The sequence below is a fragment of the Typopeltis vanoorti genome, chromosome 2 (assembly GCF_054136105.1).
Source record: "Typopeltis vanoorti isolate ZY-2024b chromosome 2, IOZ_Tvanoo_1.0, whole genome shotgun sequence".
Taxonomy (NCBI): Eukaryota; Metazoa; Arthropoda; class Arachnida; order Uropygi; family Thelyphonidae; genus Typopeltis; species Typopeltis vanoorti.
Window position 1 is genome coordinate 188,439,077 of NC_143550.1, and position 25,882 is coordinate 188,464,958.

Below are 25,882 nucleotides of genomic sequence, written 5' to 3' on the forward strand. Positions count from 1 at the left end.
GCAAAGAGGAAGTTTAGATATATCTGGGAAGAAATTATACAAATGCCAAGGTAAAGCAAGAGCAGATGTTTGAAACTTAAAAGATTAGAAACTGAGCAGAGGTTTTGAGAATACGCCCTTCCGCATCGGAGTTTCCTTGGTATTTTTCTGCTTAAAAGACACGAGCTCTACTCAGCAGCCTGCTAGGTTCAATATCCATAGACTAACGCTCTTTTCGAACCGTTGGTTCTCATGAAATGAAACATCAAGCAGAAACTCTTCTCAGTTTCTTAGCAATCCCATGTCGGGAAGCTGGACTCGGCATTAAACGGACCGTTGCGATCCAAAATGGAACGACTGGACTTTCTCTTTCAGTGGCCAACACCGATGTTACCGATTACCCAAGCACGACTACCTGTTTAGATAATTGTTAGCAACTGGATTGTGGATCGTAAGTTTACTAGAGATTTTTTATTTAATAAAAGTATGAATCTGTCTTACTAAAATAAGAGAAAAAGCAATGGCAACGATACTTCTCAATTGACAGACCTGCATTTGATACTCTCATCGCCGATTCCTTTACTAATCAGCAACTTTATTTGTTTTTGTGGATGCTGAAACAAGCGAAGAAGAATTCAATTCAGAAACTCATGGCCCTTCATCGTGTGTGTGTGTGTGTGTGTGTGTGTGTGTGTGTGTGTGTGTGTGTGTGTGTTTGCTTTGATTTAAAAAAAAATTCAATGATCATTTTCACTAATTGGCGCCATTTTCTTTCAGGTGTTCACCATGGAGACCTTGTATACTTTGGGACTTGTCCTCCTGGCTTTCATTGTACTCCCTGAACTGGACGTGGTCAAAGCCGCCATGCTCACCAACTGCGTCTGTTTCGTGCCCGCCGTCCTTGGACTCCTGTCGAGAAATTCTGAAGAAGGCAAACGACCCCTGAAGGTCCTTCTGGACATTGTCGCCATCCTGGCCCTCGCTACTGGATTCGTCGTTTGGCCAATGGTCGAGAACGTCGGCCGAGCATGGACCATTCCAGTGTCTGTGTTTCTGGTGTCGTTCAGGTGGTGGGAAAACTACTTGGATAAAAAGTCGCCAATCGGACTCATCCGCAAGTTGTGTACCGCGAAAGAGGACCTTCGACGCAGCAGATATTTCTGCTACATCTTCATTTCTGTGTGGAAGGTGATCGTCATTCTGTGTGCCATGCTGGGACTCCTCCAGATCACTCTGGGGGATATCTCCCACCTGTTCAGGAACTTCTTCTCCAGCTTCCGAAGCCATCTAATCACAGTTCACCAAATCAGAAAAGAGTACCTTCCCGGGAATCTCCCTGACCTTCCCACAGCCAGCCCCATAGACGAGCAAGTAGCAATCGATTCTTTCGCCATGACTCCGATCTACGTCGCTCTCATCCATTCCAGCGCTTCTCTTATCTGTTACGTGGTCGGCAAATTTGCTTGCAAAATATGCATCCAGGGATTCAGTTTTGCGTTTCCTATCAGCCTCACCATTCCCGTCTGCATCTCTCTCTTCATTGCTGCCTGCGGGATTCGAACGGAGGAAGATTGCTTCTTCGAAAATATCGTTCCCAAGTACTTGTTCTGGACTTGTCCTGAAGGAAATTTCTTCCAGGACTTTGTGTCCAATCAGTACGCGTGGATATGGCTGTTGTGGCTACTCTCTCAGACGTGGATCACAGTACACATCTGGACACCAAAGTGCGAAAGACTTGCTTCGACTGAAAAGTGAGTATCTGACGGTCTGGGTTAAAATTTTGATGCGATATATTTGCATTTTTCATACGCTTACCCAAACCTTTTTTCTTACTTAAATATAAAGAGCCAATAGGCTTCATTTCGGCGATATAAACATTATTTAAATTAGGGGATATCAAATCCCACATTGTTTTAAAACCGAATCTTTGAGTTTCTTATTCGGTGTTTTAAAACAATGTGGGATTTAATATCCCCTTAATTTAAATAACATTTTTTCTTACTTGGAAAAAAAAATCTATAAACTACCGATAACCTAGATGACAACCCATTACTTAGTATGATTTTTTGAAATCCAATTTGTAGTAAATATTCGTTTTCTATTCGTGATCGGTGGTAATGTTTAATATGAGGGTGGTTGCATCTGTTACACTGCGAGATCTGCTTTGTTATATAGAACTGTACATGAATCAGTTTTTTGTGCCGGAGTATCTTTTACTTTTGAATTAAAGAAAAAACAACAACAACAAAAAAAAACTCTTCGCTCCTATCGGAGTATTTCAGATGCATTCTCCGTGGTCATTCATTCCTCAAAACAGACGAACCGACCGAAGAATAAATATACATGCGTAATTAACAGACGTAGTCCACTGGCCTCATAACAGTCATTTGTTTCGGCCTCAAATCCAGCCATTAATTCAGCTCATTGTTCATTTAAGTGAGGAATCGGACCTCACCGATGAAGCTACTGTTGCCATCTTCTGAGATAAAAAAAAAAAAAAGAGCTTGTAGTGTTTGTAACTGCTTTCGTTCTCCACAGTGATATAGGTGGTGCTTTCGAAGTCGTCCTGTCTCAAATCCAGCTGAATCTTAAAGTTTGCGTGATAGAGCAGATCTAGCTCTCTGAAATTTGAATAAAACCTGCTCTCAACGTATTTTGCCTCTCGGAAATTCGGGTTTTTCATCGCGCGAAACAAACAAACCCGCCATGAAAACACTCAATTTTCAACCATAATAATTGACCTCATCGTCTTAGTTCGTTCGGCCGGAAATCTAAAACAATCTGATCTGTTTGCAAACCTTTGAATTATGAATAACAGACTTTTCCTCCGTGTGCTAACCGACAGCTATTTTTGTGATGTGTTTTGCAGGCTGTTCGTGAACCCCATGTACTGCGGCATTCTCATCGATCAGTCCGTTGCTTTGAACCGACGGAGGGACGATGAAGGAGAGATCAAAAGTGAGGTAAGTTCATCGATGCTTCGTAAGAGTAGTAGTTAAAATAACACAGCCTGATTTTCTTACCAGTTTCTTCGTTATTTCTGATTTCTCCCTCCCCAGAAAAGTCCTGTGCAGCTTGACATTTCAGAGATGACGCTTTTCTCACAGATCTTTCCTGTTTTTCGTCTGTTAATGCACTCGTGCATCCATGATGGATGCAACAAAATGACGCACTCTTTTGAATATAATGACGAATTTAGTGAAATATAAGAAATTAGTCTTGCAGACGGCCATCTGAATATTAAAACATTGAAAAACTATTCTGATGAAATAATTAAAATAAAAACTCCGAGGTGTTTTAAAAACTGTGCTTGGGATTTTATTTAAGATCAATCGGTGTACATCACATGTTTTCTCGTATAGTAACTCAAACAAAACTTGTTTACACTAGTTGTGTGTGTGTGGAGTCAAATTCTCGGAAGAAAATAAAATTCTTTAACAGCTAGCAATTGAAACAATATACTTTCGAGGACGAGCAAATGGATGAAGATCATTCGAGAGAAATGAACGTTGTTGATGGTTCCATTATAAGGCGTTTTAGAATTACAGAATTAGTATGTTTATATGAATACCACCCACGAGTGGTTATGAGCCGCGATAGTAGATTTATTAGTAACGACCACCACAGAGTGATCGCCTCACACAGAACGGAAACTTGAAGACTTCCATACGTGTCCGTACTTTCGGTGGGATTCTCTAAAAATGGTCGTTGATAATAATGGAAAACTATTATAAACGTGAGTAATACGGGCCAGTTCATTTTCAAGCAAAGTTGCACAAATGCTGATTTTCACACGGTATTTCGTAGTACAAGAGCAGTTGGCGCAATTTAAAATGCGGCCTTTTTTCGAAGGTGCAACTTCGCCAAGAAGGAGTGCGCACATAACAAACTGATATTCAAAAGTGAGACAAAAACTGATGCCTCAATAATGAGACTAAATATTGTTCTTGAAAAAAATTGAAGCCTGGAGAGGGAAACCAGCTCGTGCTTTTCGAAACTGTAGACATATGTGATAAGCTTTCACGACAGAGCTAGAAGTTAGCTTCATTCGGCGGGGGGAATTCTACGCTATTGAGGGTCAGCATACAGTTAATAGGAAGAATATCGTGTTAACTGGCACATGTTGAACAGAATTAAGATTAGCATTTCCAGGGGAAGTTTCTTACTTTTGCTAACTTTTTCTCCTAAACATTAATGATCTTCTATCGCTGATTTCAAATTTGGTTCACAGCTTCCATGACAACACCGTTCTTCTTCTTCATTAGATAAACCTCTAAGTGATCAAACATTCCAAGCTTCCATAACTAATGAGAAATTCCATAAGTAAGGCCTTGAAACGAATCTCCTTGATTCTCCAGTGAGATGAGAGGGAGCCATTTCTTATTCTTCGCAAGAAATATCCCGCTTCACTTCTCCTTACCATAACAACGAAGATCTTCATCTCGCATTTCTCCTCTTGGGTTGACTTAAAATTCTCTTCTTTCCCGGCACTCATAGTCTCCGCCACTTTCACTGATCCCTCACGTACTAGTTTCTAACTCTATACAAATCCCACTCTTTCCCTCTCAGATTTAGGAGTGCGCACCAACAATCTTCACGAAAGGGATCGAAGCTATCCAGAAGAGAGCAATTGGTTTAATGAATGTGAAAACTCAAACGTTCTCCAGCTATTCTTCATAGATTCTGTTTCTGTTTTTTAAAAGCATTTGCATAAACATCGCTACAGTTAGCTAGCCATAATCTACTTTCCTGTAACCATGTAAAAAAAAAAAAAAAACAGCTGCTCATTAGCATCCACAGATAGTTCGGTGAAACAGTCTTCCTCACTCTGTTTTTCCTAAGGACTACAGTTGTTCAAGTCAACAATATCAAATATATTTCTTCCTTCTTAACCACTTGCCCACACAGGATAATGGATGTTCTATCATCATGTACAGGCATAAAATGGGTTTCAACAGAGAATAGGAAACGTTTTCCTCTGCTACTATAAAGACTTGAATGTGGCACATTGAAATTCTGCTCCTGCGACAATCACCAGACACTGCTCAAGATAGAAATGAACACAACCTTCAAATTATTTCCAAGCTCAGCATCGCTACTTATCCAATGCAGTTGAGTACTTGCTGAAAGAAGAAGAAAAGAGAACAAAGCAATGCAGTTGAAGGGCTTAAAGTGACAGCAAGCATGGTCTAATGATCGTGCTATTTTTTGCAGACATTTTTGCAAGAGAAACAATTTCTTATTCTTTCAGACTTTATCATTTTTTACTGCCAACGATAATATTGTGCATGGCACTGACATCTTTCGACATGCTTCATTCTGTTTCATTAGAAAACTGCCAAACACGCACAAACTAATATGCGATGCAGAATGTAAAAGAATTCCCTATTTATGAAAAGTAAATTTAATTTTTTATTGATTCGGAAGGAAACTTTATTAAAACTGGTTCCCTAATATGCAGATAATCGCATTCTGATGCATGAAAATTATCCACTCTGTCTAACTGCTTGATGAGGTTATCCCTTGGAACCTCTCAAATATGGTCACAGAGGAAGAGATCTTTTTATTTTTTTAAGAAGCCCGCACTTGTATTGCCAAAATTGCAAATAAGACATTAAAATGTCTTATTTGCAATTTTTCCAAATGAGGAAGAAGTGAATCTTCCCCCCCCCTTCCACACACACAGTACTTTCGAAACTTTACAATTACAATTTATAAATCAATTCTTTCTTGATTTTTTTTTTAAATTGAAATTATCCTTTTACCGCGAGGCTTAAGTTCACGTAGAGGAATGACTGCATGAACATTACCCACACTTATCTTTTCGTGTAACTTACTGCCAGACGTGTTCAAGCTCGGTTTTATGTTTGCGAAGGAAAATTAGAGGAACGGTAAAATAAAAAAAAAAATCCTACAGCAGCCACAATCCCGAGGCTAAAATAATGCCAGAAGAAGGGGGAGGGGAGAATGGAGAGAGAGAGAAAAAAAGCGAAACCTATACTTCGTACAGGTATTGACTTGCATACATTCTTTCATAGCTCATATTTGCGTGTTCGCTGTGTACTCACATCGGTTTTAATTTTTCCTATTCAAAAAAGGATAATTTTATACACAACAATGTGGATAAATGTGCTCCGACAAAGCAGGCGGAGGATTTGTTTCCTCTCCTCCTGGAAACCGTTTTTATCTCTCCCACACAAAATAAACCAACCTGCCAGCAGAAATACGCGCAATTAGCGGATGTACACACCGGATATAACTTAATACCCTTGGTTGCTTCAACCAATATTTGCAAAACGACGACAACCATTCTCTCTCTCTCTCTCATGAAGCGATGACAATTTCCGATACAGGCAACCTTCGCAACTGAAAGGGACTGGAAATTTACTTACTTCGTGTGACTATTGCCTCAATAAAATAAATTCCATTACTTTTATAGCCACGCCCGCAGTTTAAAATGCAAATCGTCCGTGCTATCTTAAAGGTTTCGTATGTTACAAAGTAGTAAACTGAGTTACGATGTTGTTCCTTTGTGGATGCGGTGAAGTCCACATCCACGCCGGTGCTACAGGGTAGAAGCCGATCACTGAACATGCTTCCCTTTGAACGTCTAAAAGAACAACAGCCAGAGGAACCGTTTTCTCTCGATCGATTTACTCTCACACCAAATGTTACTTGAATGCCACGTTTAGAACAGGGCAATCAAGTTGCCTCTTACTATCACAGCAAAACAAAGCTGTCCTGAAGTGATGACTCGCCCTGAATTTCGAAATCATGCGACTTTTTTCCCTTTCCCTTGCAGGATCTCGACTTGGAAGGCAACGAGGAAAACGACATCTCACAGTACTACGAAACGATTTCGATCCAAACCGAAACATCGAACAGCCAAAACGGAAGAACCACGACTGTCCGCAGCTCCGATCACATTATCCGGATCTACGCATGCGCTACGATGTGGCATGAGACAGTTGAAGAGATGGTCCAGATGTTGAAATCGGTGGTAAGGTGAGCTAACTCCCAATTTGTTCTTTATTTCGTTTATAATTTTCTTTATAATTCTGTCGAGAACGAAATGCTCCGCCGGCACATTCCCATGCGGTGGGTATTCTTTGATTGGAGTCTAATGGCAAATTAAATGCACGAAGTTCCATTTTTAATCCGTTCAAACAGCAGCTTCTAGTTATGCATCAATGAGGATGCGTGGCTTCGGTAATGAAGAAAAGAAATCCAACGTTTTTGGAGAAAATCTAGTTTGTTTACGCGTCGCAATTATCCACAACAAAATTTATTCACAGCTTGGATTACTTTCTAAGCATTGCCTGGAAGGCAAATTACGGTAAATCCACAACTCTTCGAATATTTGCTGAAACGAATCCTCAAATCACTCAACGGGGCTATTTTGAGATCAGCAATGGTAATTTGTGCCATTTATTTTCCCTGAAACATTTCTTTGTTTTTGTTAAGGCAAGTTTGTGTCTAACTGATCCGCGTGATTGTATTAAGTCAGTTTTATCATTTCAGACAATTTTGCATTTTGAACTATCCGTGTTATCTATTTCAATTATGAGTTATATTGACAACGTGATATTGCAGATTGTGGGTTCAAATATGCTAGCACTGTGGTTGCTTTTAATATCTGTCTACGTTTATCTTAAAATACCCGGATTTTAGGATGCATGTTAATTCCAAGATTATAACAAAACACACAAGTGATTTTTCCGTTCAATTTTTTGTTTGCCTTACCCTGCTTCGTTAGCTCTGTAATAGTTAACGAATTAGTTTATATCACTGATAATTTTTTATATATATTTTAATCATTAATTACACATGTGCGTATTAAATTCTGTTGCTTTAAATGACTTTCCTCTTTGTTTAATGTGTTCAATGGTTGCAATCCGTAACAAAGTTCCGCTAAGCTATTTGTAAATATCAGAATTGAGTTTATTACAGTCGTTGATATTTTTCTGTCGTTTAAGATCTGTCAAACATATTTAAAATTTGCACAAACAAATGCTTTTTTATCCCCTCCATAAAGCAATCAGATGGCCTGTTTATTGATTCGAATAATTTCTTTTTTGCGCCTCAGGTGGAAATTACACCTTTTTCGTCTAAACCTTGCCATCCTTCACATAGATGTTTTCTTCAGAATATTTTTTGTGGTTAAGTTGAATCTTGTATTTAACAAGTTTTTATCTCACTGTAGCTTGATGGTCCTCTTTTTAAACAAGAGTACAACTTTCTTTGCAATCATCCACTAACGTTATGGGGCTCAATGATTTTGTGCAGAAATATTTCAGTTTCTCTTCGAGTGTTGGTCTTCGATATTTTCATGACTCATTTGTTTTTCGCGTAATTTCCTTATCCATCAATTTCCTTAGAACTTCGTCTGTATTGTGTGACGTTACCACAATGTTTTTGTCATATTTGAATAGCCCCCCCCCCCAAATTCATTTTCTTGTGAATACACTTTTCAAAATATTCCACTTCTATTGCATCCAAATTTTACGTATTTATTGATTTCCTTTCTTTAAAAACAGCAAAGAATATTTTAATACTTTGCTATTTTTTAAGCACTTCATCTAAAAGGTAATTAAAACTGACAAATATTGTTTTCATTCTCCTAAGTGTGAGCAGACAAAATCTTGTGTCCTGGCTACTTGTATGTAGCGCAATGAGAAGAACAACGGGACTTTGCGCCCTTCGATTGGATTCTCCTCTCGTCGGGACGAGAGGAATATTTGTATGGGCTTTTTCAACTGAAGGTGAGTTAGCCGATTTCATATAAGCAAAGTTTTTTCTTCCTGCGTGCAGGAAAATCGTTCACGAGAACGCATGCAATTTACAGACAAAACATGCTGTTGTGGGTAGCGGCGGTAGATTGCGCAGACGGTAGTAGTGTCGTTCTGTGTAGTTGGAGTGAGTTGTGTGTGTGTGTGGCGGAGTAGAGTACAATGCTCTCAAGCGATGAGTCCTTGGAGGTGTCACTTAATAATAAAATTTGGACCAAGTCACCATAGTATCCCACAATACACTGTACGAGTACTCCCTTCTCTAACCTGTGTAATATTATGCATTATGGGAAGGATTACATTACTCGGACCTTCACTGAGATTCATCAGTTCTTTTACCAGACCCCCTCAATAGAAAGAGAGTGAGAGCTAACTGAGTGGCAGAAGTCATATAAAAGAAGCGAAATGGTCAAGCACCATAACATTACAATACTGATCAAAGATCCAGAAGATGTGAAGGTGATTTTTTTTAGACGATCTAATGTCACGATGTTCTCATTTGCTTAATAAAATAATATCACTTTTCATCATACTCCATTGGCTGAGTCACGAGTGTTTTATTTTTTTTCAAGGTGTTTCCTTTTAATTTGCTGCTCTCAAATTTTCTGCGTTAATCTACCTTCGTACTACTCACTTGCGTAGGCTTTTATTGTACAAAACTTCGAGTGTGCATTCATCGTCGTATTTAGTTTGATTTTTCTACGTGTTTCTTAATAGTTTTTCTTAGTAAAATCTTTTAGCCACAAGTATCGTATGAATGCAGGTGTTGCCATTACATTTAATGACTCATTGGTTTCACTTTGATATGCTTTTTTTTTTTCTTTTTAACTAAATCTACCTCAAGGGTTCACTTTAGTGAGTACGGGCATGCAATCCCGAGGCACCTGATACTGAACCATGCCTTACTTCACGTAATATACATCTGCTATATTATCTGTAGAGTGGTTCCTCCCCTTTTTCTTTTCTCTCCTTCTTTTTCTTCTTGCTCCTTCTCCCCCAATGCCATTAGAGTGTTCGAGGGCTAGGGATGAATCTTTCCTATTTTGCTATTTCATCTCTTCTCATGTGGAAAGGGCCTCTGCAACTCTACCACATTCTTCTTGCGGTGACTTCACTCCGAATTGCTGATATGGTTGTGCCTTATAACACATTTCATGCTGCATTTTTTGTCGCGCAGAATAATCAGAGCCGCGTCCAGGGCTTAGGAAGAGGGTCCTGTTCGAGACGTATATTACAGTCTCCATCAAAAGTCAGTGATATTGTGAATAAGCAACACAGAAGATATAAGATTAATCTTAGAAGGGAATTTTGCATTGGCACGTGAAATATTCAAGCTATACAGACTGGCACTCTTGAGATTGTCTGTAAAGAGATGGATAGGTATAAGATTGACATCCTGGGAATTACAGAGACCAGATGGAATGGAGAAGGTCACTTCAAAAGATAGGATGGTAAGCTAGTAATTTACTCAGGTGATGACTGAAAACATCATGCGGTAGCTGTGATATTGAAGACAGCTCAGGCAAGAAGCCTTCTTGGTTATAACCCCATTAATGATAGGATACTCTCATTAGACTTAAGGCTCAGCCTACCAATCTATCAATTGTGGTAGTTTATGCACCCCACACGGATAAGCCTGAAGAAGAGAGTGAGGAATTCTATGAAAACTTACAAAACTGTTTTGAACTGCCTACCAAGGAGAGACATGCTTTACATCTTAGGAGACTTAAATCCAAAACTACACTCCAACATAATGACATAATGGTCAGTTTTGATGTCTCCTCCCTATTCACGAATGTGAAACTCAAAGAAACCTTAGAGCTAATCCAAGCTAAATTTCCTCCCGATATCTCAGCCCTATTTCAGTTTACAATGAACTCAGGCTATTTCGTTTGGCAGGAAAAATTCTACAAACAGATAGAGGGGACAGCCATGGGTTCACCACTTTTCCCACCCTTGGCCAACTTCTTCATGGAGACGTTTGAAGAGAAAGCCTTAAACTCAGCCCCACAAAAACCTACCATATGGCTTCGCTACGTTGATGATGTCTTCGCTATTTGGCCACATGGCCCGGATTCACTTCTCTCCTTCCTAACACACTTAAACAACCAACACCCTAGAATCAAATTCACCCTGGAAAAAGAGGAAAACAATAACCTCTCCTTCCTAGACACACTAGTCACCGGCCAGCCTGATGGAACCTTGGTTTTCTCAGTTTATAGAAAACCCACCCATACAGGCAGATACATTCACCAACAATCCCCCCCCCCCACAACAATATGGAGTTATTAAAACATTATTCAACAGGCAAAAATAATCTGTTCTAATGATCAAGCCCTAACCACTGAACTAAATCACATCCGTGACACTTTCTCAGCCAATGGCTACCCCCTCCAAAAAATCCAAAAAATACTTAACCCAGTTATCCACAACCCACCACCCCCTCCCCTACACAATAAAGATTACTCTAAATCCATCACCATTCCCTACATCCGAGGCACCTCGGAAAAAATCAATAAAATCCTAAAAAAACATGACTTGACCACTTGTTACAGACCACATAGAAAACTGGCATCCCTTATCCGCTCCACCAAAGATCAAGCACTCCCCCTAGACCTACCTGGTGTATACCAGGTCCCTTGCAGCTGTAAACTGTCCTACTTTGGCCAAACAGGCAGGACAGCAAATATCAGAATCTCAGAACACAAGGATTACATCCGATTTCACCAGTATAGCCACTCTGGGCTTGCAGACCACGCTCTGGATACTCGCCACAGAATAAGATGGAAGAAAGCCACAGTAATACACCGCAGCAAGTTCAAGTATGAAAGACTATTCATGGAATCAGCCCCGGCCCTTAGGAACATGCCAAACCTCAACAAATTTGGATGCATGAGACTGCCCCAAATTTGGGAAACGTTTATCAGAACTTCAGCCCAAAGGCCAAGAACTACTAATATAGCCCGCCAGGGGCACCATCAGGACTTTAGGAAAACGCTAGCTTCCTAGCTTTAGTCTCATTTGCTGTTATTAGTACCTGTGTGCACGTGTCTTAGTAGTAAGTTCCCAAGAAGATGGCAACGTGACGTTCGCCGAAATATCGGAAAGTATAAATTAAAGTTTATTTAATCTATATTTCTAGTATATGCTGTCAATTCCTTAAATATTAGTTATCATGTTTAACCAGCGTATAAGCTTCTCAACAAGAATAAATCCAAAAGTGGGAAGGAGAATGAGAGTTAGGCCGGAGTTTGATCTAGATGAACGCCATACCTGTGGTGAAAGACTGTTGGAATTTGCCTATGCTAACAGATTAGTTATTAACAATACCTGCTTCCAGAAACACCCACGACGTATCTATACTTGGATATCTAACATTGATTGGTCAAGGCACCAGATTGATTACATCCTTGCTCTCCAGCGGTGGAAGACAAGCATCTCTGATGTGCACACTTGTCCTCGAGCAGATTGCAGTACAGACCATCAGCTAGTAAGAGCCAAAGTAAGATTAAGGCTCTGAAAACTTCCAAGTCAGACACAATTTCACTAAATTGGAAGTTAGAGTAATTCCTAATGGATTCACAGAAGAAACATCAACTGGGTTGGATGATTTTCTGGAGACAGATAGTGAAGCATTTCTAGTGAAGATAACTCACTAGAAATGTTTTAGAGGTGATAATAGAGGATACAGCAAAGAAGTATCTCGGCCCCAGAAGAAGACCAAGGGACCTATGGATATCAGATTCAACATGGGAACTAATCAAAAGAAGGCGGTTGGAAAAACAAAGAGACACAGAGACTGAAGAATATAAGAGATTACACAGAGAAGTCAGAAGAGCCATCAACCGGAACAAGGAAAAGTTCTATACTAATAAATGTGAAGTGATAGAGTTTCAGATGAGGAGACTGAATTATAAAAGTATTTTTTTATTTAGTTCGTGACTTAAAGCAAAATTTTAAGCCCACATTGAATATCATCAAAGACAGGAATGGAGCATTACTAACAGAAGAAATGTAAATCAAAAACAGATGGAAAGAATACTGCGAGGAACTGTACAGTAGAGTGGATAAAGAAAATATGGAGGAGCTCTCTCACGAGGAAAATTTTGATTTGGAACCTCCTCCACTTAGGCGTAAAGCTAAAAAAGCAGTTAAGCAGCTTAACAGCAATGAGGCACCAGGTGCAGATGAAATCCTAGCAGAGTTAATTAGGGCCCACAGGGAATGGAGGTATAAGAGTGTTTCATAGGTTGATTACAAGGATATGGAAGACAGGATCATGGCCTAGGGATTGGAAGAAGTCAGTTTTCATACCACTACATAAGAAAGGAGATACGAAAGAAGCGTGCAACAGCTGTAGAACTATTAGTTTAGTATCTCATGCAAGCAAAATTTTATTGAAGATCATGCTAAATGGGATTGAGGCCAAAGTCGAGGCAGAGATACCCGAGGGACAAGCAAGTTTTAGGAAAGGTAAGGGCACCAGAGATCAGATCCTTGGCCTTAGACATCTCATAGAGAAATATAAAGAATTTAGACTTCCTCTGGTAATGTGTTTTTGGACTGCTCTAAAGATTTTGACTGTGTACAGCATGTGAAACTGTGAGAAGTAACGAAAAGAATGGGTTCTCCTCAATACACTGGTTGATAGCCAACTTGTACAGGCAGTAAGAAGCCACAGAAAGAACAGGTGTTGGATTGACTGATTGGCTTCAGGTTGGAAAAGGAGTAAGGCAAGGATGTTTACTTTCTCCTCACTTGTTTAGTGTATATATATATATGTGTGTGTGTGTGTGTGTGTGTGTGTATATATATATATATATATATATATATGGAGGACATCATGCGTGAAGCATTGGAAAAGCTCAAGACAGGACTTAGGATTGGAGGTAGATTGATCAGTAATCTGAGGTATGCTGATGATACATTACTCCTTTGTAATGACATGGAAGAACTAGGATAAATTCTTGACATAATTAACAAGATCAGTAATAACAGATGACTTCAACTAAATCCTTGTAAGACAAAGATTATGGTTCTCAAAGGAAATACAAACAGGGAAGCTCTTAAGAAACACGTTTACCTTAATGGAAAAAAGAATTGAGAAAGTCGGCAAGTTTGAGTACCTGGAATCCATTATTAATGTGAAGAATTGCTGTTCAGAAGACACAAGAAGATTAGGAATGGCTAAAACAGCAGTCAGAGACCTGTCTAAAATCTGGAAGGATGGATCTATCTCCATGGGAACAAAGTTGAGGATTTTAGATGCAGTTGTTTTTCCAACAGCGACTTATGGATGCGAGACTTGGGACCTAAAGAAGTCAAATAAGAAACGGATATCTGCTTTTGAGATGTGATGTTACAGAAAGCTGTTGAGGATATCATATACTGAAAGGCGTACAAATGAATGGGTGTTAGAAAAGACCAGTATAACTTTAAGGCTCCTTAATGATATTGACAAAAGAAAGTGAAAATAATTTGGACACATTGAAAGGATGGAAGGAGGACTTCTATTACTGTTCTGAGACTTCTCAGAACAGTAATAGAAGGTAAAGTTCCTGGAAAAAGTGAAGGAGTAGACTATCAATGAGATGGATGGATGGATGGTGTGTGTGGAGCAACTAATCTTCAGAGAGTTAGTCTCCAGAAAAGCAGACAACAGAACTACATGGTGAGGCCTGGTGTGGCACATCACTGAGCATCAGAGTGACCATACGGCATCTGTGGATGTCCAGTGAACATTTAGATAGAACTAAAACTAAATGGAATAATTTAAAACAATGCACGAAATTTTCAAATAAAATGTACTGACACATACCACGGTGATGTATCATGCACTTTAGTTAAATGAAAATGCAATCAAGTCATAAAAATTAGAGAAAGTGTATAAAAAGTTTAAAAAAAAATACCCGCACAATCAATATTATGAGCACAGTTTCAAGTACTATAGAAATCTAATACACTATAAATTAAAAGAAAGTAAAAAACGACTACTACAGAAATGAATTCCTAAAATGCCAAGGAAACTCCAGAAAACAATGGAAGTTCGTCAATAAATTAATCGGCAAAGATACACACAAACAAAACCCAAAACCTCTCCATATTTACAGATACCGATAGAAATAGAGAAAATGGAGACAGAGGATTAGCTGAAGAATTTAATAAATGCTTTGTCATGGTCAGTGAAAGCATTCTGAAAAATGATAAACCCACCCCTCAGAAATGCACTCCAAGGGACTTGATAACTCCATATATCTTTTCCCCACTTGTGAAAACGAAACAAAATTGTTATAGTTAGCCTAAAAACAACCAAAACTTCAGGATACGATGGTATTAACACAAACATTGTGAAAGAATACCAAATGTACACCATAGAACCCCTAATGTACATTTTTAACTTATCACTGATGACAGGCACGTTTCCATCAGATTTTAAGAAAGCCGTAGTTGTACCTATTTACAAAAAGGGAAACAAAACTAACTTGATAAATTACAGACCGATCTCCCTTCTACCGATCTTTTTGAAAATATTAGAGAAATTGGTAAAACATAGACTCGCGAAATTCTTGGACAAAAACAACTTCTTTTCAAAGAATCAATTTGGGTTCAGGCAAACGTTTAGCACAGAACATGCTTTACTGAATTTCACAAACACAGCTTACACCTCCCTTGACGAACATAAACTAACATTAGCAGTATTTCTAGATATACACAAAGCTTTTGACTCTGTATCACATGGAATATTAATAAAAAAATTAGAAGTCATAGGATTACGAGGTACTGCCCTAAACTGGTTAAAAAATTACTTAAATGCCAGATCACAAATTGTAAAAATAAACAACAACTATAGCAGCTCCAAAACAGAAGACTGCGGTGTACCACAAGGATCTGTTTTGGGACCAATTTTATTTAATATTTATATCAATGACTTCTGCAATCTTAAACTAAACAGTAAAATAAATACTTTTACAGATGATACAGTACTAATTTTCTCCACTGACACAACTGAACAAATGAAAACCATCGTGAATTGATCTTTTGAAAGCAACAAATTGGTTTCAGTCAAACAAATTCAGTCTGAATGTCTCAAAAACTAAATATGTAAATTTTAAGTTGCGAAATGCAACTGGAAAAATGAACTTCGCTGCACAATTAATTTTGCATGATTGGAATTGCAGGACAAATTCAAATTGCAACTGCGAGAAAATAGAAAAAGTGAGTGTAATAACTTGGGATTGAAAATTGATAGTAATTTAAGCTGGAAACCGCATATCACCGATGTCGTAAATAAAGTAAGGATTGTGTTAAACAGACTTCGCTACCTAAATAGATTTTTAAATTTAAATATGCTAAAAATATTATATTCTGCCTGGATTCAAAGTACACTACAATAGGGTATATTAAGTTGGGGAGGAATCCATCGCACTACGCTGAAACCTTTAGTCTCGACTCAGAATAAAGTAATTAAAATCTTATCTAGAAACAAATATAAGGATACTGCAATGTGTAATAAATACATCATACTAAACATACTACTCCTTAGATATTTATACGTCTCTAGGGTACTATTATTCATAAAAATGGACAACGAATACGTAAATATCAAACACGACACTTTCCTTAGTAGACATAAGGGCCTAAAATATTTAGTTTACAAAAGCAAATAAAGAAGCAACACACAAACATTATACCTATTTAGCGCCAAAAGTATTCAACGCACTGCCTTTAACAATAAGAAATGAAACTAACCCAAACATATACAAAACTCTAATCAAAGAGTATTCATTTTCCCACAGAAATGAGGAAGCTCTGTTCAAAATAATTGTATAAATTATTGGATTTTAGCATATTTGTATTCAAAGATTCAGTTTCATGTGTAAAACGTAAAATTTAAATCCTATTTAACTGCTTTGTTTTATTTTGTTCCTAATTAATTGTTATGCAACTTTCTCTGTATGATGAAATTTTATTTTATTTGCGATTTTATTATGTAATTATATAATAATATATATATATTATATGAATGTACGTAGGCTGTTCAATAAGTAATAAGACTATATTTATTCAGAAAACAGATTACCTTTAATCGTCATCATTTACATGGTCTTTTTCGAAGTAACTACCGTGAGACTCGATGCATTTGTCCCAACGTTGCGTCTACTTCTTAAACACATGTGAGAGTCCGTTTTTTGAGAGTTCTTTCAAAACCGCCTCCGCAGCTTTTACACATGCTTTGTTGCTTTCGAAATGGCGGCCTCTTAGTAGTTTCTTGAGCTGAGGAAATAGCCAGAAATCGCACGGTGCGAGATCAGGACTGTATGGAGGGTGTGGTAGGATATCTGTGTTGTTCTTCTGCAAAACGCCCACTACACAACCAGCAATATGTGGCCTTGCATTAGCCTGGTGCAATAAGAAGCCATTCTTCAGCAATGGACGCTTCCTTTTGACGTGCTTGATTATAATCACTGCTGTGTTGATCATTGTCTCCGTGATGGATGTTGAAGGTCTTCCCTCACGTTCAAGATCTTCCACATTTTACCTTCCTTAAAAGTTTTATGCCAGCGAAAAGCACTTGCCCTCGACATTGCTTCATCGTGGAAAGCTTCGCGTATCATGTTAAAAGTGTCCGATGCCGATTTTTGCAAACGCGCACAAAATTTAATCGCATAACGCTGTTCCAAGCTTCCATTTCAAAGACTGGTCGCGCCGATGAGCACTTGCGTTTAGTCACGTGACACTCTAGCACATCAGCTCGTATACGTCATCTATCAACCTCGTTTGTTAATACAGACAGCAGCATTTCTTTATTCCACAGAAATTAATATTGTGATGAGTGGTTTCGCCACAGTAAAATTAGTCTTATTACTTATTGAACAGCCTAAGTATATATGTGTATATAATGAAAATGCATTACAAAAATGTTTAACTTTATGCATATCGTAAACCGGCGGAGCTGTTGCTCTTGGGTTACACATATGATTGTTCAACATTTTGCACTATTATTGGAAGCTTACAATCAGACGAACTCGCATTTCAACGACTATTCTTCTTGATGATTTTTAACTCCTGGAGATGCCTTTGAATGGATGCGAGCAGACAGTTCCCCTCTTTTTACCTGAATAATCGCATATTTTTTTTTATATATTTTTAAAACTGAAATACTAATCTTTATCCTACAAATCCCTTTGCTTCTTGTACGTAACGTGCGTATTCCTAAGGGATTCATGCCGCCCACATTCCAGAAGCAATGATTCTGACATTACTCTCACATCTTGCGTTGTTATAGAAGAACCTAAGAAGCGCGTCAGTTTATTTATTTATTCGTATGGAGTTTCCTCCCTTTTTCTTCCCCGTCCCTATTGGGGCGAGTTGAGCCCCCTCATGGGGGGTTAGGTATTTATGGCTGTAGATCCGTGTGTCTGTGTTCACGGGGCCCGTTTGCCTGCTTGCGGGATAAAAAACGCCAGATAAACTGGCGGAAAAAACCCTACTGCCCACGCTCAAGACCGGCTAACTTGGCCATGGTTTAGGAAGAGCCTCAAATTCCTCACGCCTTCGACGGGAATCGAACCCGGGACACTCCTTCCCCAGTCATATGGTTGCGAAGCCCAGCCAGTAGGCTGACAGCGCGTCAGTAGAACAGCTTAACGTTTCCCGATTACAACCGTGTCTTTCATAACAAAAACTCTGGCACACACACAGAGACTCGATCTACCAAACCGCATTCTTTTATCAATGGCACAATACCAGACGTGTTTTACACCAATCGCTGTGATTTCTTAGGGAGCTGCATATTTTGCAGTAATGCTTTTTTATTGCTTTTATTTGTCAGTTTTGGCACTGACCGTTTTACTGTAACCATCAAGGTTCATACTTTTGGCGACTATTTTCATTCTTTTTGGGCTCTTGAAGCAGACGAGAATTTTCTGCTGCTTCTAATTTTTTGTTCTTTCTTTTCTTAGAATGGATGAGGACCAGAGTGCACGGAGGAATGCCCAGAAATACCTCAGAGTGATTGACCCGGATTACTACGAATTCGAAGGTGAGTGTTGACGCTCCCTTAGCTAAAGCAGGTAAGCCATAAATATTGTTCGTTTTCACGTGCGACCATACGACGCCCACGCTAGTTCACCACCCCCTCTGAGGTCTCCTTCAATTTGTCAGTGGCGATTTCATGCTACAACGAGAAAAATGTATGTTTTGGCAGTGATGGTTTTGTTCCATCTGTGATGCATTGCAAAATTCTTCCCTCAATTTTCCTGTAACATCCTTTAATCTTGCACGTTACCACGCCCACTGCCTTTTTTTTGCCTATTTACGAAACTTAGTAACCCATTTCGTTAATCTGTTCCCAGGTTAACGGCTCCTCTATTTTCGACACTGTTTACTCATTTTCTTGTGCGACAAAATTATTCTAGAGGCGATTCGTTCAAGGACTGTTATGTAAACGGGCCATAAAATGTGTCTCCTCCGCGCTTTTATGAAATACAAATCTTGATACTGAACAACACCGAATTTATTTTGCTCCGATCAGCCTCTTAACAGAATGCTGTATCCCTTCCATTGTTTGTTCTAATTAACGATGTGCCCTTAATCGTGATTTCGGTTAAAATCGACTCCAGTAACAGACGCATTTCTTTTTCTCTGGATAAAAGTTTCAGTGCTTTAACGTTTATGATAAACTCCACGTGAGACATATTTTGATCAGAAAGCACGCTCGTAAAATGAGCGAGCTAATTGATGTAATTCTGGACTCCTCTAAGAAATCCAAACCATGGCACTTCTTTTATTCTGCCACTTTGTCTCCAATAGTCAAGTTGGGATGGTCTTGTACGTGACGATTGGAGCCCACATCCAGTTTTGGTTGAGTAGCAAAGCCGCTGTCTATTTGACCAGTAATGTTGAAAAATACATTTTAAGAATATCCAAGTAGGTTTTCTCTGTTTGTGAGCAACTGCTATCGCGCATGTACAAAACTTGTTAGAAATGTTGAGCCATTGTCCTTACCAATGGCAGACCTTCTCGAAAGAAGGCGTGCGCGCAGTGTGAAGGAAAGGGTCATTTTAGAAACGAACATCCATATCTTAAAGCCATTTTGAACTCACTCCAGTTGAAAGGGGGACATCAAAGATGTAGCGGGGTAGGGAGATGAAAATATTAAAGTAAATATTGCATGAGTGATGTAATAATATCTCGCTCATTTCCCTTGCAGTTCACGTGTTTTTTGACGATGCCTTCGAGCTGAGCGACGACAATGACGAGGAGATGGTCGTGAACCGATTCGTCAAGCAGATGATTCAAGTGATCGACACTGCTGCCAGGTGAGTGGCTTTCTACTAAAATGTTTCCCCACCTCTGATCGAAGAAGTTTCGGCGCCTTAAATTATGATACACACACATACATACATACAGAGAGGACCCGATTCTTGGAAGTGAATGAAAAGGAAGAAAAAAAATTTAGAACAGCAAGTGGCTTTCAAGGATGATCAGATACTTAATGGAAGGCTGTTAATTTGGGGAAAGATGACATTTTCTTTCCATTAAGAGGGCAGTCGGATCCTCAAATTGACTTGGGCAGGGGGAAGAACAGTACAAAACTTCAGAAGGGAAGATTTCACGAAGTAGTTCGCAAAACTATTTCAAACTTTGACTACGAAAGTACACCAAGGAGATTTCTTGGTATAGTTTTGTTCGAGATGGTGGGAAAATACGACTTACTTTCAGCCACTTAAAACAGTTCTTGTTCTTTGACGAACAACAACAACGGTATTTTGTTCAGTTTCCTTGAAATATTTGTTATAAATCAAAGAACGAAGTAAGCGAAGTCTGGCATTTTGTCGAATTTGCGTGCAGCTTCCTCTTGTGGCGATCGTATTCGAGAATATTCTCTTTCTGCCTTCATTTTCTCATTTCCTTGCATTTATCTGTATCACATGAACTTTCTTTAAAAGGCAACGGAGCAACATGTAGGAGGAAGGCAAGAGCAGCGAGGCATATGGCGTTGCTGCACTTGTTGCGTCAGCATCAACCGTAGCAGATTGGGAAATTGTGCGCCTTCAGCCAGTACGATTATTCGAATGCTCACCAGCATCATTGATTCTTCTGCTGGCCAAGAACTCGCATTTTGTTCTCTTACCAACTGTGAAATTCTTTACGCCACATAGACTGACTTCGTTTGGTTGAAACTATGGACGGAGCAAAATTACGCGTATATGCCAGTGTTTTCTGTTAACTTGGGGGGGGGGTCACCGTCCGATTTTCCTCATTTGTTGGATGGGGGAAAGAATTCCCCGGAGAAAAACCTGCCTCTTCCTTAGGAGACCAGCTAATTCGCCTGCAGTTCAAAAACGTTGATCAACATTCCTCATGTGTCCCAGACAGGATCCGAACTCGCGCCTTTCTTTATGACCGAAGAGCAAATCAAGTACAACAAACTCTGTCTTTGCAGTCTGGAAATGTAAAGTTCTGTACCAGAGCTCATTCGTAATTGTATATGACTTAATAGCACTCTTAGAGATTCCGAAATACTTTTCTTTTTAGATCACACCTATTATCATCAGTGCCTTTTAAGTTGCACACTGTGAAATTATTTTAATTCTTTCACTTGCGGTGCAAATTGGAGTCAGTTATTAATTAAATATTCTCAAAACAGCTGATTGTTCACCATCTGATTAAAATGGCGATTAAGTATTTTACGTCAATTCAGCCCGTGGAATAGAGTATATTGAGTTATAAAGACAGCTAAATGCAAGACAATCCAGAAACCCTGTTCTAGACACTAAACATCGAAATTTCCCAACCATTTTAGGCTATCATTAAGCAGAGCGGTGGTCTATCATAGGTAATGACGAAAGCCGTCCTTCCACCTGCAATTTTTTTTTTTTAAATAGTCTTAGAAAATTCAGCGAAAGGCAGCCTTGCCGAATATACACTTAACAGATGGCAAAATCAATGAATCATAATATGTGAAGCAAAAGCACCCTTCGATTGGAAAGAACCCGGGTTCGATTCTTGTCGTAGAGAGAGGAGTCTTTCTACAGATTTTTTCAGTTGAAGGTGAGGTAGCTGATCTCACTCACAGGCATTTTTTTTTTCTTCTCTCGGAAACTCGAGTTTTTCATCCCGTGAACAGGCAATTCGGACTGGAAAGCAAACGCAATTTACAAAAACTCGACGTGTCCTTGGGCTCTTGGAGGTGCGATGTCAATAGTAATAAAATCATCAAATGACAATGCATCGTAAAAATAATTTACTCTTGGGGAAGAGAGAGGGCTCGTCAATTTTCGTTATTTATAATTCGTGGAAATACTTTCATTAAAATTAGCTTACATTACTTTCAGCATGATTGGTTCTTGAAGATTTTAACAAATATTTTCTTCTGTTTTCTAATTTGGGTTACTTCATAGCGCGACTGGTGATTTCTTTCTTTTCGCATTTCAACTTTCCATTGTTAATTTCAGGGGGAAGAACGTGGAAAGTGCTTCTCTAAAAACCAGTGGTTATTTATTCGGCTTGATTGGGAAAATACCCATAACTGTTCCTTTAGGGCCCCCCCCCCCCCAAAAAAAAAATCCGATAACTGCTAATCACAGCTAGAATACGATCTGAATGCAACGACTTAAGATATTAAAGACGCAACATCCTAGTCACTTACCGACTATGAACCATTGACATAATTAGCGAATCAAAAGTTTAAAAAAATGATAGTTAACGGGAATGCTATTTAGCAAATACTTCGAACTCTGTACAATCTTGTAGTACTTTGGACAAAGCAAGTTGTCTGTGGCTTCCGAGTTGTCGCCATTTCCCGATGTCATCAACGCATTCTCCATAATAAAAGATCTCGGGGAAAGGGGGGGGGAGGTAAATACATTGGTGACGCCGATGCCATAACCATTCTGAAAGAGAGGAATAATCGCAATAACTACAGCGTCCACGTAATATTTTAAGTTGTAATCTTTTTTTAATTTAACATGATGCAAAAATTACCACAAATGAACGAACTCGGTTTTTTTTTTCATACCATATTTATGAATTAAAAAAAAAGTAATGGAAATATAGTTCACATATGCGCAAACATTCAGCGAAGTCGCATGTGATTTACGGCTTCTTAATTATAGAATATTTCGAAAGAAGCCTACACCCGCACTACTTTAATATACAAGCCCATACAGCTAGTAGATGAAAAAAAGTAATGAATCTGCTCCTAAGGAAATTCCTCCCCTTTCAAAAAAAAAAAAAAAAAAAAAGTTAAATTTTCATACGCCACAAAAATTCCAGAACAATACATTTTTCTATATGCAGATTAATCAAGTTGCTTTTACCTCAGACTTGCAAAGAAAGGAGGAGGCAGGAAATCAAATCACCGTAAATGATAAGGAACTTTAAGAGAACATTGAGAACGTGATTTATAATTTGAATTGCCCACTTGCACGTCAAACTGCTTCCACAGAGCAGTCGAAAGTTTGAGAATTAGGACACGTTACGGACACTTCCCACCGACCTCATAACCTCTAAGCGCAAGAAACCAAACCGAATAAATTAGATAACCCAATGCCCACGTATGCTACCGCGATGGACAAGAAATAAGGGAAAATATCCGGAAATTGTTAAATGCTCGATTTACAACCAGATTACAAGAACTTGGCTGCTTGTGTAGCCACAAAAGCAAATCATTAATGCAAACACACCCTGGAGTTCATTCTGTAATCAGAAGTTCGCGGAACGAAAAAACATTTCTCGATGCTCCGAGGACGACCAGGAAAAACAGCAACTTCCATGCGGTCCAAAAAATCTGATCGAAATCTTGATTTTTTTATTATTTTTTTTTATTTTTATTTTTTTTTTTTAACTTCTGAATGCTGAATGTTACAAGTCTAATTGTTCTCATATTTCGAATAATTCTCTTCCTCTGTCCTTTATCCTGTTCTTCTCCCCCTCCAAAATATTTGGCATTTCTTCGCATATGTACACATCTTAATCACCCTACTTTACATTTTATTTGTTTTTGGGTTCTTTATGCCCTTTTTAGAAAAAAAAAAAAAAAAAAATATATATATATATATATATATATATAAATCAATTCAATTTTTGAATTCTGCGCGATTCTTTGCATTAGTTGCGATTGCAGTAGTAAACAAATTGTTTTGGGGAAGAAGATACGTCCGACACATGACGGATGATATATGTGGATGGGGGAAAAGTTGAAAGAACAAGACTGAATTACATCAAAGAAAAGAAGCGATCACTTTCTTAAGTAATGAATTTTAAATCGTGGTCTGCTTAGATTTTATTAAAAAAATAAATAAAAATTGCGATGCTCAAATATTATCTTTGCCAAATGCATTTTTGGGATTAACGTAAACAAGGCATTTCCAGTAAAAAAAAAAAAAAAAAAAAGGTAGGGGGAGGGGTAAGGAATGCATCAAAAATATAACCGTCTCTGGCTCTTTTTTTTTTTTTTTTTGGCATTGGCATATGATTTTTAGTGAAGCGCCTTGCAGTGTACATGATCTTTCTCTTTAACCACGTCAGAAGAAGAGTTGGCAGTGTTTTTTATATTCGTGTGGCAATCGTGGTAGTTGTAATGAACAACAAATGCCTTCCAATTGTCCCTGTAAACAGTTGCGACGAAACTGACCAGCATGGGTACAGCTCTCTTAAGGTGGATATTTGTTATTATTCACCTAGCAGCAGCGTCTCCATATTAAATTTTAGTGAAATGATTTCCTTTGAAAACTTCCAGGTGGCGCCACTTGCAGGACTGGTCGGATTGTCCGTTCAATGTACAGCCTGCTCCAAGCCACATCGATGACTGTGTAATTTTATGTTCAGTGTGACCCTCTTCCAACTTGTTGCAGATTTTAAAGTAGCCTGTAATGTCATGTTTAGTCTCTAGAGCAGTCTATTGCAAACCACATATAGCACTAACATCTGAACGCCCACCTTTTATTGGTCGGATTATTATTCCTTGAAATAAGTTATCGGTTTGCTTGGGTTGTATACCTCGAAAATGCCACGTGGCGCCATCTCTGTGCAAAGCGGGTTACTAAGACGGCTGCTCAATATTGAATCAGTTTCAATTTTCACGGTATTAATAAAGTTAATTATTTTTATATTTTTTGATCTTTATATAATCCCCGTAAGACGTCAGGAATATAAAAAGGAGTAACTCTAAATTCAAAAAGCTTGCATTATTGTAAACTAATTGTAATCAGTTATTGACGTTACAATTTTAACTTTCGACAGAGAAAAGTGATATTTTTCTCCCTTTGGGCAAGCCCGAAAATTACTCAAAGCCCTTGGGCGGGACTGTTTCTGTTAAGGTGTGACGATAGGCGAGGCCTACATAAGAGCGCACATACCTTTTCTCTTGCTTTTCTTGGTGGAGAAATGAGCGTATTTTTATCGAAATCAGCGTCTCAGAAGTCGTCAAACTCTAGTGCACGCACACACCCACATCGCCGCAAGAGTAAAGATGTTAACAATGAAAACGATTTGCTTAAGTGGATAATGAAGGCTGAGAATGGTCTCACGACACAGAATGGACTCGTGCCTTTTGATAAATGATGTGATATGTCCACGCAGTGTTACCTTTTCGGTATACTGTATTAGTCATTGGGAGATCTTTAGGTGAGACTCACCCACCAGTGGTTGTTAGTCTATAGTACAGTAGTAATAGTATCGGCAATGGATTAAGGTTACATAATCGGGAAAACCCTGCTCAAGAGACCGAACGAAATTGATTTGTCAGTAAAGACGTAAACGAAATGATTAAGTGTCGGTGTGATCGCTAGTGTTTTATCATTAAATATTATCGTATAGAATTGTTTCATTAATAAACATTTTGTTAATAGAAATTAAGATATAAATAATGATACTTTGTGAATAGGAGATACGGCAAATACATCCAGTTATGTGTAATTGAATTGTGAACCTTTAATCCCTATGTTGGGGGGGGGGGGAGGATTATACGCCATAAGGTATGCAGTTATTGAAGAATCATCGACATGATTCTTCCTCAGCAGGTTATTCCTTGCTTGCATCCATTACGAATGAAGGATCTTCCACTTCGAAATTGTTTTTGTTTTTAATATTTCATTTTTAATAATGAA

General features: G+C 38.6%; 1 protein-coding gene across 1 annotated transcript in view; it reads left to right on the forward strand.

Moving 5' to 3' along the window:
* The window catches only part of kkv (hyaluronan synthase-like protein kkv), an 85,056-nt gene that overhangs the window by 29,432 nt on the left and 29,742 nt on the right, over positions 1–25,882 (forward strand). Inside the window, exons 4-8 of the mRNA XM_090409974.1 lie at positions 757–1,730; positions 2,849–2,942; positions 6,782–6,984; positions 18,731–18,810; positions 19,981–20,089. Coding sequence (XP_090266100.1) covers positions 757–1,730; positions 2,849–2,942; positions 6,782–6,984; positions 18,731–18,810; positions 19,981–20,089 — 1,460 coding nt within the window. The remainder of the gene's footprint in view (positions 1–756; positions 1,731–2,848; positions 2,943–6,781; positions 6,985–18,730; positions 18,811–19,980; positions 20,090–25,882) is intronic.